Source organism: Sceloporus occidentalis, unplaced genomic scaffold (assembly GCF_023333645.1).
Source record: "Sceloporus occidentalis isolate IW3139 unplaced genomic scaffold, rSceOcc1.0.p SCAF_5, whole genome shotgun sequence".
Lineage (NCBI taxonomy): Eukaryota > Metazoa > Chordata > Lepidosauria > Squamata > Phrynosomatidae > Sceloporus > Sceloporus occidentalis.
In genome coordinates, this window is record NW_028316985.1 from 72,092,816 (window position 1) to 72,106,737 (window position 13,922).

The 13,922-nt window shown below is 39.7% G+C and overlaps 1 protein-coding gene across 5 annotated transcripts in view; it reads right to left on the reverse strand.

Annotated features, from left to right (window-relative positions):
- Window positions 1-12,309, reverse strand: part of LOC149312315 (IQ motif and ubiquitin-like domain-containing protein) — a 49,423-nt gene extending 37,114 nt beyond the window's left edge. The window contains exons 1-7 of one of the 5 annotated variants that reach the window (XM_089524384.1): window positions 12,197-12,309; window positions 8,908-9,580; window positions 7,072-7,206; window positions 5,545-5,712; window positions 5,245-5,420; window positions 4,764-4,919; window positions 4,072-4,282 (exon numbers count right to left, since the gene is read on the reverse strand). In XM_089524384.1, the coding sequence (XP_089380510.1) occupies window positions 4,072-4,282; window positions 4,764-4,919; window positions 5,245-5,420; window positions 5,545-5,712; window positions 7,072-7,206; window positions 8,908-9,577 (1,516 nt within the window). In that variant the 5' untranslated portion in view covers window positions 9,578-9,580; window positions 12,197-12,309. The other 4 variants (XM_089524387.1, XM_089524388.1, XM_089524385.1 and 1 more) reach the window with 4 other exon arrangements.
- Between the last annotated feature and the right edge of the window lie 1,613 nt (window positions 12,310-13,922).

Sequence of the window (13,922 nt, forward strand, 5' to 3'; positions counted from 1 at the left end):
AGCACTACCATGAGGTTGTCACATTCCCTTCTCCTAAAAGGAATACATTTGAGGATAACCAGAAGATTTAAACCCTCAGAAGCAACCTGATAAGGCTGGTGTGATTCTTAAACTATGCAATGAGGAGGACTGCCAATGTTTCCTTTCTAATGTGCCAGGGACCAATAATGTCAAGGTCAAAGAGATTCCAGCTCAACATTAGAAGGAACTTCCTGACAGTAAGAGCTTTTTAAAAGTAGAACACATTCCCTCAGAGTGTGGTGGAGTCTCTTTCTTTGAGTTTTTAAACAGAGGCTGGATGGCCATTTGACAGGGATGCTGTGATTGTGAGTTCCTGCATGGCAGGGGGTTAGACTGGATGGCCCTTGTAGTTTCTTCCAATTCTATAATTTTATGATTCTATGAATGTATTCATGTCCACTGGCTACAGTTGTCTATTTCTTTCCTGGAAACTCCCCAGGAACCAGCAGCTGATGGCTTTTGGATCTGCACATGTCACTTTGAGTAGCACTGCCTTACAGGATTGTTGTAAGACTTACAAGAAAATAATGTATGTGCAAAGATTTCAATTAAAATTAATTGCATTTGCTTCTATTATTGTATATGGCATTAAAAACAAATCAGTTATGCTTGATGCCTGCCGTCAGATATTGACGAGTTAGGTTAAGTCAATATTCTGATCCACTTTTATTCATTGGGGTCAAGTAGATAGCCCCGTAGGAGCGGCCTCCATCTGCTCCAGCCATGCCAGGACTGTGCCAACTGCTTCAAAAGCAGGCTGTCACTCTGGTCCCAAGCCAGCTTTTATTGCCTTAACTCAGTCTCAGAGCAGCTTTCAGCCACTTTAGGGGTTGTGCATGATGTAAACACCATGCTCCCAAAGTGGCCAAAAGATGCATTATTTGGCCCATGTCAGCTTTAAGGGTATGAGGTACAAGTGCTGAGTGGAAGCTACTGTGGCAGCAGATGTTGCTCTATCCTTTCCTATCTATTCTTCAGATCTTTCTCTCATATCACCACAGAGTCTACTCTTCATACTTCAACTTCTTTGCCCTATGCACAGCTTCACATTCAAAGTTCACAATCAAATTAGCACAGTAATTTTCTCTTTCCCCAAAGAACCATTATCTACAAATCTTCCTTGAACAACTGAACATTATGAACCATCACCTCAGCTCAGCCATTCAAGCATATACAGTTTTGTGAATGACTACCTTCTTTGCCTTTTGATACAGCAAACTCATATTTAAAAGAGAACTAACACCCCCCAACTCATATGGTGTAATGCTTTTTGTTTCCTGAAATGACTTGAATTTCCTTGACTATATTTTATTTTTTTCCTTTCATTTTTTCACTACAAAATCATGCCACATATTTCAAAACCTTTTAGTTGTACAGTTGAAGCCATGTAACAAACTCCTCCTGTTGTGTTCAGTTGCCATGCCCTTCACAAAGCTCTGGAGGACAATAAACGCATCAGATTGCTGTTACAGCAATGTAGCATGACACTACAAGAATGTGAAAGTTGTCCTAGCAGGAGGTGAAAAAGTACTTCCTAGAATCTCTAAGCACTTGTATATAAAAGTGCCAACCAGTTACTCTATGGAGAAGCAACCAGTCAACAACAAACAAAACCAGAAACAAACAATATAGTGGGACCATGAAACAGGCAGATGCCAGGTAATAATCTGAGTCCAGACAATTCAGTGCTCTTTCATTTTACATTAGAAGCTGCATATGAGTCAATTCTTACATACAGCTTCAGATGAGATGTGCTGCCTACACAAAAGTGAAAGTGCTCTTCAGGAGCAGCTTCAAAGGTGCCCTTTCAGTTCATTCAAGAGTCATCCAGACCAATCTCCCACCTGGAACAGCAAACAAACTCTGAATGCAGTCCTGGAAAATGGCTCATAATATACACAAAGCCTGATATGAAACCCGATTTCTATTAATGGAGCTATTTTTTAAAAAAAAAGTGGGTGGGAGAAAAGCCATGCTTGCATTAATGCAGGGTTATTACTAACCAACAAACACAAAGATTCTATTGCAGGGATTATTTAAATAGCAATGCATTATATACATTTTGAATGCAGGTCATGGATCAGGGGCAAATCAATATAATTTTTAGCTTTTTAATCTCAGAAGATTCTCTGCTAGACTGATTGGGCTTAAATTAACTCTTTGAGAGACCTTGGGTTTCTCTTTCCCAATTGTTCACAGAAATGCATGATTAAGTTGCTCAGATACTTGATGTCCAGATGTATCTTTGAAGAAACATCAAACATGCATCTCCATGGCATACATGACATACAAAGACGCATGAGATGGGGAATAAAAAGCACTCAGAATTCCATCTCAGATGAACCAAGTTAAGTAGCTGATGTTCCAGCTCGCCATGCTGCAAAAGGAAAAGAGGTCATCAGTGTGCCAAATGATTACAATTCCAAATGGTTACAGCGATTTAGATGGAGATGTAGGCCCAATACAGACAGGCCAAAATAAAATTGCTTCGGGTCACTTTTACGGAAGCCATGCCAAAGCCACGATCCAGTCCTAAGGGCTGGAGCGCAGCTTTGCCGCAGCTCTTAGGATGCATGCATCACTTAAACAGCATACCTCCAAAGTGACCTAAAGCAGCTTTATTTTGGCAGTCTGTATGGGGCCGTTGAAAAAGGGGATAATTCCCACTGGCACCGGTTTTTCCTACCCGAATTCTGGAGGGGGGGCACAAAGCCCCCTTAAACCAGTTCTGTTGGAACCGGGCATTTCAGTGCATCTTTCCAAAGGAACCACTCTTTTTTTACCAGCTAACAATGGGAACTTGCTGTCGATTCAATTTGGAACACAGGAAAGGAGGGTTAATGTGCAAGAGCCGGATCATGCCCATCCCTTGTTCTCTCCCTGCAACCAAAGCCAAAGGCAGGGAGGGGAGTCTCCTGGCAACATCATTAGACAGTGTACTTTAACAAAAAATGACAGTTTATGCATTTTTGCTATTGCATAGTTACAGCAGGCAGCACCTTTAAATACTCGCGTCATCAGTATGAAAAAGGTGCGCAGGATTTGCTTGATTTTTTTTTTAAAAAACCTATCACTGGGGCTGGGGGTTAGGGATTGTTTTTCCACAACAGATTCTGCTCCCAAGTTGGTGCAAACTAAAGCTCTCTCACACATGTTATATTGCATTTATACCCCACATTTAAACCTGGGGGTTTTCTTGGCTGAGAGTTTGACTCCCCCCAAGGCTAACCTATCCCAGGTTTTCATGCTAACGGTTGTTCTGACGGGCTTGCCATTGCCATCCTCTGAGGCTGACGGGGGGAGGGGGATTTGCCCAAACAGTGTGACATAAATCCACATAATATGATTGACAGTTAAAAAAAACCCAAAGAATGATCAAAATTTGGTTCCATTTTAAATCAATACAAATTGTAATATGAAATTCAATGGAGTTAAACTGCCATGGAGAGATTCAATTAGAGTAAATGCAGTGGGAACTTTGATACAGTATTGCATCATCAAATCTCCCCTGATCTACTTAGCACAAAAATGCTGGTTTGAATGAGCCCATAGTCACTATTTGCTTTGCTTTGCCTTTTCAATCTTTTTGACATGTGTGCATTTTCTTATCCCTACCTTTGCCTCCCCCACATATTGCACAGCCACCATTTACCATAGTTCCTGCCTCATCCATCCAGCTGTTTAGGATGAGCACAAACAGTTATGCCTGCTGGAATTTTGTAAGTTCTTTGGCATCATTTCCCTTTACTTCATCCTTTACATCATATAATGCATATGTTAAAACAAAACATACCTTTACAACATCGCAAGACTGTTGGCTTTGGAAAAAATGAACAACCAGAGTTCCTAAAATCCCCATTTATGAGTTTACCAATTTCACTGAACTGTATGAGACATCCCAGTTTGACAATGACTTCATCACAGTAGGTATGGTCTCACATAAAATCTTCTGGACCGCAATCCAATAATATAAAGGCCCCAAATACACTTATATCTGACTATTAAAAGATTGTAGTTTTCATTTTATATGCATTTCTTAAAGCAACTTACATTCTAAAGCATGATAAAGTAATTCAAAATCATCCTTTGTTCTAGGATATAGCCTTCGATTATACTCCTTTAGCAGCCTTTCTGCCCTCTCTCTCTGTTTCCTTCTTTCTTCTTCTTCTTCCCATTCTAGTCTCAGCCTCAGTTGTTCTCTTAGTTTTTCGACTATATTCTTTGCTAGCCATCGCCGGTAATAGGTTTGTATTACAATTGTCTGTAAAGGGGGTGATGGAAGAAGAGAAAAGAAAAAGAGGGTTAGTCAGTATGTGTCGAGGGCCTTAAAATCCTACCATATTTCACAAAAATATTTCAATATGAAATTTGCTAAGTTTTTCCCCAGAAAATCATTTATAACAGACTAGCAAATGTTTTAAGTGATGAAAATAGTTAAGATAAGCTGAACATCTTTTAAAGAGATGTATTACCTATCAGTAATACATGATTACACTGAATAGAAATGTGGGACTAAAATTCTGAAATGAAAATACAGAAAAGTCTAGTGCAGATGTAGGCTTAACAGTCTGATATTAACAATATTTACCCAAAAATATTTCTATGTTCTACAGAGTTTATTATCAACAGGTGCACAATGTGTTACAGCTGAATTATTTGTAGGTCACAAATTCATAATTCTTGCAGCCTTAAAATAGATCTTAATCTGCTGCTTTAAAGATTGCAACTTGATCAACACTTACTGCCTTAAGTCGTCGTTCATGATATTCATCAGCTGTCACATACGGTTTTGGTTCTATAAGTTTATCAGTGATATTTGACACATAGACTCCAATTTTTGTCATCTGAGTAGAAGTCGTATTTCTTGTCTGTTGTAGCTTTCTTCTCTCAAAAACTGTCTAGAAATGAAAATTTTAAATATTAATCCTCACATTATATAAAATAACTTGTGCTACAAATGTTGGGCTCTTTCTCTCCACAAATTAAAATTATTGAAAACCTACTTTATGAATCAATTAAGAAAGAATAACCCATCTAATGGTGAAAGCTTCTGAAACAGGGTTTTTTGTTTTGTTTTGTTTTCCATATTTTACTGTACACCGCTATGATCATCGTGGAATAGCGGTCTATAAATAAAACATATTATTATTATTATTATTATTATTATTATTATTATTATTATCATATTCACATTAGCCTTATTTTATTTCTTTGCAAACATACCTGTGTTGACCTACAGAATTCTTCATATCCTTTCTCTGGACGTTTCTTTGGATCTGTCTGTGATCCTGCATTATGATATTCAATGCCTGTTTCCTTATGTCTAAATCCACCCAGAAATGGTTTCTCAAAGGTAGGCCTTTTAATCTCTATGTCTATGTCCTGGAATGTATCTGGATCTGTTCAGATAAAATCAGTCTTGTTAAATTACTTACAGGATGGTATTTGACTATCCAGCAAGAATGCAAGAACAACACTTTACTAGAATAAACTAGAATGTATATTTGAAATGCATATGTTTACCAGTTTGTACTCTAACAGTTATAACGTCAGCCATGTAGAATTCCTGTAGGAGTTTATGTGCTTTGATTGGAAAATTTTCTTCATCCAGCGAGAACATATCAACCTGGATGGTCCCATAAGGATGAGCACCAAGATCCCATAAAGTCTCTTTATTGTCACTTATTCTCCCTAAAAATAAATATACAGATTATTAGATTTCATATAAAATAAAAAGAATATCCATTTGTTTCTTTAGAGAGAGAGAAAAGAATTCTGGGAAAGCTGATGGTGATGTCATTCCTGTTTTTGTTGTTTCATTTATATCCTGCACTTTCCCCGGTATTGCAACTCAAGGCAGCATACAAAAGTTGAAAGACAGATAAAAATCTTTATAGAAACATAAGTAAAATATGTAAAATGCTATTGTTAAAATACAATGCAGCAATCTATTGAATGTAAACACTTTAAAACCAATCAATTAAAAGATAAAAATCAACAAAAAAGCAAACCATTAAAACTGCTTATTCTTCTTGTTGTGTGCCTCCAAGTCATTTTTTTACTTTGGACCACCCTAAGGCAAACCTATCATAGGGTTTTCTTGGCAAGTTTCTTCAGAGGGGTTCTGCCCTTGCCATCCTCTGAGACAGAGAGAGTGTGATCGTACAAGATCATCCAGTGGGTTTTTGTTAAAAAGCCTAGAATTACAGATTTGAAAGAGACTCCAAGGGCCATCCAGTCCAACTCCTACCATGCAAGAATATACAATCAAAACATTCCCAACAGAACAGGCCATCCAGCCTGTTTAAAAATCTCCAGAGACTCCACCACCCTCCGAGGCAGCATATTCCACTGTTGAATAGAAATGTTTTCATATGCTGATGGAAAGATAGCAAGGAGGGAGTTATCCTAGCCTCTATGGAGGAAGTTCCAAAGCAGGGGAGCAGCCACTGATAAGATCTTCTCCTGTGTTCCCACAAACATGGCTGGGAAGGAGGTGAGACTGAAAAAAGGGCTTCCCTTGAAGATCTTAAGATCACAGGTAGGGTCATATCATTACAACTTAGTGTGTATGTCAGCCGCTGACATTTTAGCCTGTAAAAACTGCATAGGTTTCCCCTTTTCTACATTTATCTTGTAGAAGGTAGAGTGGGAGTTCTGAAACAGTAGTGTCTTCCTAAAGTGTGATGCCATAACACAGTAATAACCAATGGTGACAGGCCTCCACATGTGAATTCCAGTGGAGAGTTAATAGCAATATAATAATCCCTAATCCCAGCTCTTTGTTGGCTGGGAGTCTTCTCACTGTGCTTCTTCAAATCATCTTTGTGGTATCAACTGTTTCTAGTGTTTCAGTCTCCTTGAGTTCATGTTTACCTAAAGATGGCTTCTTCTCCAAGTATAAAGACTCCTATTGATGCTGATCTCCACACCCCAAAAAAACCCAATTGGTTCTACTGAGCAGCATTCAATTGTCTTATGGGTTCACTTCATGATTAAATTTACAGATCCAAAGAGAAACAGGGGTTCTTACTACCAGATAATACATACCTATCAGCATAATTTGCAATAGGTCCAGTGGTATTTTTAATCGCTTTACAAAGTACATCTTGATTTGCTCCACAGTCTGATTAATCTTAAATGTCTTAGTGAAAATCTGGATATCAGGATGTAGCATGAATTTAACTGAAAAATAAACAAATTCATTATATTCTCAAACAACTGACCTCAAACATGAGCTCTCTAATCCAGTGAGTTGTATCAAGTTTCCAGTTTTTTGCTCTGGCATCTAAAGTGCTTTTTAAAAATGCATTGAATTAAGCAATGTGTTGGAATCAACATCTTTTTATTATTATTATTATTATTATTTAAAATGTGTTATCTAAAACTTAAGACAAATGTAAATAATACAAGTATTATAATATGGCCATTTGTTATAGTGTGTAACACTACACTATTATGCAATAATATCATAATCATGATCTTACTAAAGGATACACAGAAAAGGGAACAATCAAGTCTAATCCTTTGGCTGCCATTATTCACAAAAGCAATTGGTCTGTGCACGTAGTAACAATGGCCACAATCCTGTATGGTCCAGCACAGTTAAGTAGTTCTGGGTGCAGATCTATGCTACAGCTGGCCATTCAGCGACTCCGTCATAAGTTATTGTAAGAGTTGCTGTAGGCCTCCACCACCACCCTGGCTATTCCATGCTTAGTGAGAGGTGGGAGATCAGAGAGATATCTGGCTATTTCCTCCTAGCCAGATGAAAAATTATTACATCCTCCACTGAGCTCTGCTGGGGCCCTCCAGAGGTCTCAGTGGATAAGGCATTCATTTTATGTCTATCCACGGACATAAAACATCATCTTCCATTTCCTACCATTCTCATCCAGGCATGGAATTGTGATGAGGGGCAGCAGTGATTCTTTGGTAGATCCAGGTGCTGAGGGGCTTTCTTTGTTATGGAGGAAGGCAATACCAACCTCTGCATCAAATAAATAGAGACATGTGCCCAAAGGCGTATGCTGCAAAATGCATAAAACTCAAAATCACTGTCCATATTAGGGATACCCCCCTAGAATTTAACAGGAATGTCCTTGCTCACATAGAGAGCCTTGTGGGATATCTGGAATGCATGAACTAACTAAGGAATGCCTTAACTATACAGTGAAACCTTTCCACTGACTGGCTGGGGACTGCCCATGGATTGCCACAGCCCATATTATTCAACAGCACATGAGGAACCCCCAGAAAAACCTTGTAAGCTGACATTATATTTAGGCTGAATGACAAAGCACACTTGACTGCTCTAGCTTTGAGTAAACATGCATGGTTTTCCCTCTGTGACATATTTATATAGTGGACCCTCCCCATCTACATGGGTTAGGTTCTGCTCTGCTCTGCCCTGCCCCTCTCACCCCTGGTTTTTTGCCATCTGTGAGGGGTGGTTGGGGGACAGGGCAGGGCAGAACCTAACCCATGCAAGTTATGTCTATGCCATGTGGCTTTTAAAAAAGCAAACACTTTTTTGGTAAATTTGTAGTTGTTCCACTATATGGATGTATTGGTAATATTTTAAAAATATTATCTTTTGCTATATGGTTTGATAACTGAATTTTTTAAAAAACACACCATTGTTCATAATTTTGGATGCCTTTAGACATCAGGATAAAGGAAGAAATAGGTGAAAATGTATTGGCCTTAGTCCTTTTGACAAGCCCAAGGTACAGGAAACTCATTGAATTAGTGGGCTTTTTGCAGATGTAGATTCACCATAAAACAGCTGTTGCTGCCGCTAGCAAGAGGATTCATGCTGTTGTTGTTGCTATTTTGTAGTGAGCTGGTACTAAATACATTTATGACATTGGGTATACTGTATACCTGTTACATCAGGCTCTCTAACACGTTCTTGACCTTTTGCTCCTTCAGATGCCAAGGCTTCCATTAACTCATCTTTTCCAAAACCGATATGCTGTCGAGGAACACTTTCATCAACGCCTCCAGCTGTTTCACTTACGGCAGCACCCAGGTCATCTCCTGTTGGTCCAATCTGAACACCAAAATCTTGGACATCTGAAGTATCTTTCTGAACCTCTTGGGATTCTACAATGGGTGTCTCTTGTTTTTCTTCTGTATCTAGTCCCTCAGTCGGTTCCTCAGCCGCAGCTGGTCCCTGAGCTGGTTCTTTAGAAGTGGCCAGTTCTACCACAGCATCCTGTTCCCGTGTTGGTTCCCCAGAAGGAGCAAAGCCTTGCACTGATTCCTCAACAACATCTGGAGCCTGCACTGGTTCTTCAGCAGTAGTCTGTTCCTCCGCAGCATCAGGTCCCTGTCCCTGTTCCTCAGTGGCACCTAATTCATATGCTGCTGAGTCTGGATTTTGCTCCTGCTCTGTAGGCAAAGTTGTTTCATCCACTTGCTCTTTATCTGTCTGCTCTTCTTTAATGCCTTCAGACTCTCCATGTTCTGTTGCAGAGGTGTCTTCTTCTGCCTCTTGCTTTTCAGCTTCCACTTCAGCCAGGTCACCTGCCTCCTTTTCTGGATCAGCCATTATCTTTATGTAAAATGAATAAAAAAATGTACAGGAAAATGTGATTTTGAATTTAGACACTGGCTTGGGCTACAATCCTCTCTCATATGTCTGCCTATCCTTTGCACTCTTGGACAAACCCACAGATGGAAAAACATAATCCGTTTCAAAGTTTTAGTTCTAAATTAGTCATTTTACTTTCTATCTACATGACATTAAGAAGCAGCATTTCTAAAATATAGCTCTCTTTAACACATTAAACAAAAACTGGTATGTATATTTGATAGCAAACAGTAAATTTAAAGAGGACAGTCACAAATTACTTCAACATATGCCTATTATTAAATCCATGAAATTACATTTGAATGAGGTAGGGAAGAAAAAAATGTCCTGGAAATCTCTGAGATCATAAGAATGTAATTTAAGAAATTACTAAAAATTGGCTATCCGCAGATGAAAACATAGGCTGTGTCTTCACTGTCGAAATAATCCAGGTTGACATCACTTTAACTGCCATGGCTCAGTGCTATGGGATTCTGGGATCTGTAGTTTTGTGAGAGCTTTTGCCTTCTCTGTTAGAGAGCTCTGGTGCCATAACAAACTACAATTCCCATAATTCCACAGCACTGACTCATGGCAGTTAAAATGGTGTCAACTTGGATTATTTCGACAGTGCAGCTGCAGCCATTATCAATACAAGATAACACTCATTCACCCATTCATTCACCTATTTCAGAGATAATGCTGTTGAATTCTTATTTCTGTGAATCACCAAGTTCTTTGTCTCATGAAGGATCCAGTCAAATTCCACAGAACACAGTAAGTAGACATTGCTTAACCAGATTACTAGTTTAAAATTTATTAGTAAGTAGTAAGTAAATTTAATAGTAAGTAGTAAGCAGACATTGCTGCACCGGATCACTAGTTTAAAAACTGGTTGAGTTTAAGGTGTGTTAAATTAAGTATTTGGGTGTAGCTTGGTCTTCGGTGTTATGTTAGCTTTACAAAAATCTGTTTCTGGTGGGGATAAAACTGCTAGAACTGGTTCGTTGATATGCATAGATAGTTCCGTTATTAGTAGTAGTAGTAGTAGTAGTAATAATTCCTTGTGGAGAGCAGCTATGGGGACTGTGCCGGTGACAAATCAAAGTTCACCACCAATACTTTTTCATCCCAAAGAAAGCTGGATCTATTGAGGTTCAGCCTGTGATAGCTGTCTTTCCAAAGACCAGGACTTCACTTCCCAGAATCCCAGGCCATTAGCCAAGCAAATGGGGGCTTCTGGGAGAGGAAATTCAAATCCTGGAAAGTAGAGGACTAAGGTTTGAGGGCCAGCACCTGCAATTGTTATAGATTATTGATTATTTTAAACCCAGAATTTTAATCAGAAATCAGCAGGGAGACCAAGGGGTCGTTTGGAAAGGAAACATTTTTATTTTTAGCTGCAGCACTGTTCCCAGTAGGAAATTCATCCAAATTACTGGGACCCCGAATTCAAAGTGAACCAAGGTTTTTTTGTAGCATTTTGAACAAAGAAAACTACAAATCACATTTTCACGGATTACAATGAATTAAACATTTACACTCCTGTATATTCACTGGCTGTCCTAACATATGTCTCTATCCCTTGTGGATTAACCATCTATCAATCCCTTACCTATATGTTTTGTTTCCCTGTCCTCAAACTGTTTATGCAGTACTTCCATTTATTTGGGTTAGAATCTTGTTAGGAGCCACTTCCAAATTGTTTACATTCCTAAAGAGATAATTTGACATGACCTAGAATATCAACCTTTGCTTTTAGTATGTTATAGATTATTGATTATAGATTAAAATTCTGAATTTTAACCATTCGACCATGCTTGGCTTGGTCAAGCAATAAGCAGGCGAGAGGTGATCCGTTGTGGGGTTTTCCCCTGAGGTGGCATATTGATTATTGGTTGATTATTGATTATTTTAAAACCAGAATTTTAAAATACTGTAATCAATAATCAATAATCTATAACACCCCCTTTCTTCATACTAACAAAGTACAAGGTGTAAATTACCCCAGGCACAGTGTCACAAGTTCTCACTGTTGTAAACCTTGAGGCTTCTTGAGGCAGAGCAACAAGTTCACAAAAGGTGAAGCCATTAAGCTACTCCTGGCTTTATAGCAAGTCACACTCTCTCAGCCTCTACCTGGAGTAATTTACACCTAACCCATTATGGATACCCTTCCACCTATTCATTACTTGACCAAAACAAGTATTTGGACTTCCTTTCACAGAAGGCCCCAGCCATTTGCTTGGTTTATGGCCTGGGCTTCTGGGAACTGGAAGCCAGGAAACCTGGAGCCAACTGAGGACTACAACTCCCAGAGTGCACCACGCACAACGCGACGGGAGGGGTGAGAACCTTTCACGCTTTGACTCCGCCTTTCGACTACTATCCCGAAGCCCTTTGCGCCGCCACGGCCAAGGTTTTTAAACGGGAGCTGCCGCGCACAGCATGCTGGGAACTGTAGTCTGCCACTCACAGAGGCGCGACAAAGCCCGTTTTGTGCCGTGGTTGCCCCTCTTCCGAGCCTTCTCAATTCTCTGCCACTATGATTAATAACTCTCCCCCTCCCCACAAAAATAGAGCATTGGGTTTTTTTACCTTAACGCACTGACGTCACCGACGCTCTGCAGCGCAGGCCGGTTTCTCCCTCATCCGCCCCGGCTCTTCTTCTCTCGACCAACCAGCGTCGATGTAGCCATAGCAACCGACTCTCCCCGAACTCTCGCGATGCCTGGAGAAATAACGCAGTGCGACGTCACTCTAGATTATTTAGCTCCAGCCTATGGACCCCTGGGATTTGTAGTTTCGCAAGGTCGTTTACCCTTCCGTGCCAAAGAGGGTTGGCGCTTCACAAAAACTACAAATCCCTCCATATTTGCGGCTTTGATTGTTCACGGATATGTTCTCTCTAGGAATCTCAGGTCCTCCAGTGCAACTCTATGGCCAACATTTACTAAAAGTCGCCCTCAAGGACCTAGAGATTCCTAGAGAGAATACTCTACTAGGCATTTGTAGCTTCTCTAGTGCAGTTCTATGGCCAGTGTCTGTCAGACATTGACCACAGAGTTCCATTGGAGGACCTAGAGGTTCCTAGAGTGGGGTCATCTCAGGTTAAGACATGGTGTTTTTATTTGCGGTTTCCACCCATATTCACAGCTGTCTTGTGCCCCTAACTCTAGTGAATATGGAGGGACAAGTGTGTATACACAAACACAGAGTGCACATACATGCATAGTGTGTATGTGTGTGCGTATATAAGAGCTGTTCCCACAGTGGAACACACTCCCTCAGAGTATAGTGGAGTCTCCCTCCTTGGAGGTCTTTAAACAGAGGCTGGATGGCCATCTGTCAGGGATGCTTTGATTGAGAGTTCCTGCATGGCAGGGGGTTGGACCGGATGGCCTTTGTGGTCTCTTCCAACTCTATGATTATACACACACACACAGTACACAGCACATGGTGTATGTATAGGCACATACTATATATGTGAGTGTGTATTCACACACACACAGAGGGAATGCACACACATTCTTTATAACATATGCACGTGTGTGTGTGTATGTCTGTGTTTCTGTGTGTGAATATATATATACACACACAGGCAGAGTATACATGTATGTGCACAGTATATGTGTGTGTGTGTGTATATACACACACACACATATACACAAGCACAGAACACATACATTCACATGGTGTATATATATGTATGTATCTATAAATATATAAATATACGCACACAGAGCATACACAGTCTCTCTACAATACACTCACAGTATACAAACATGCACATGGTGTGTGTGTGTGTGTGTGTGTGTGTATATATATATATGTATATACATACACTATATATGTACTCTCTCATACACACACACACACACTGTACACACACATGCACACAGTGTATATATGTGTGTGTGTTGGTTTTAACACATACAAACTATTTCACAACAAAATAAACATATCAGGAAAGCAGAAAAAAGCAAAAGAAATGGGATAAAAGAAAAATTATTGAAGATTATGACACTTTGTTTTTAAGCAAATCGAGTTAGATGAGGCTGCCAGTGCCCAGCGTACTCTTAGGTCTAATCTTTACTGACACTGCTTTAGCTTCCATGGCTCCAAACAATGGAATCATAGGATCTGAAGTTTGTTACAGCACCAGAGCTCTCTGACAGAGAAGGCTAAATGTCTCTCAAAACTACAAATCCCAGAAATCCATAGCACTGAGCCACAGAAGTTAAAGCAGTGTGAAACTGCATTACCGTATTTCCACAGTGCAGATTAGACCTTAGTGGGTTTAAATAACCTAATAATAACCTTA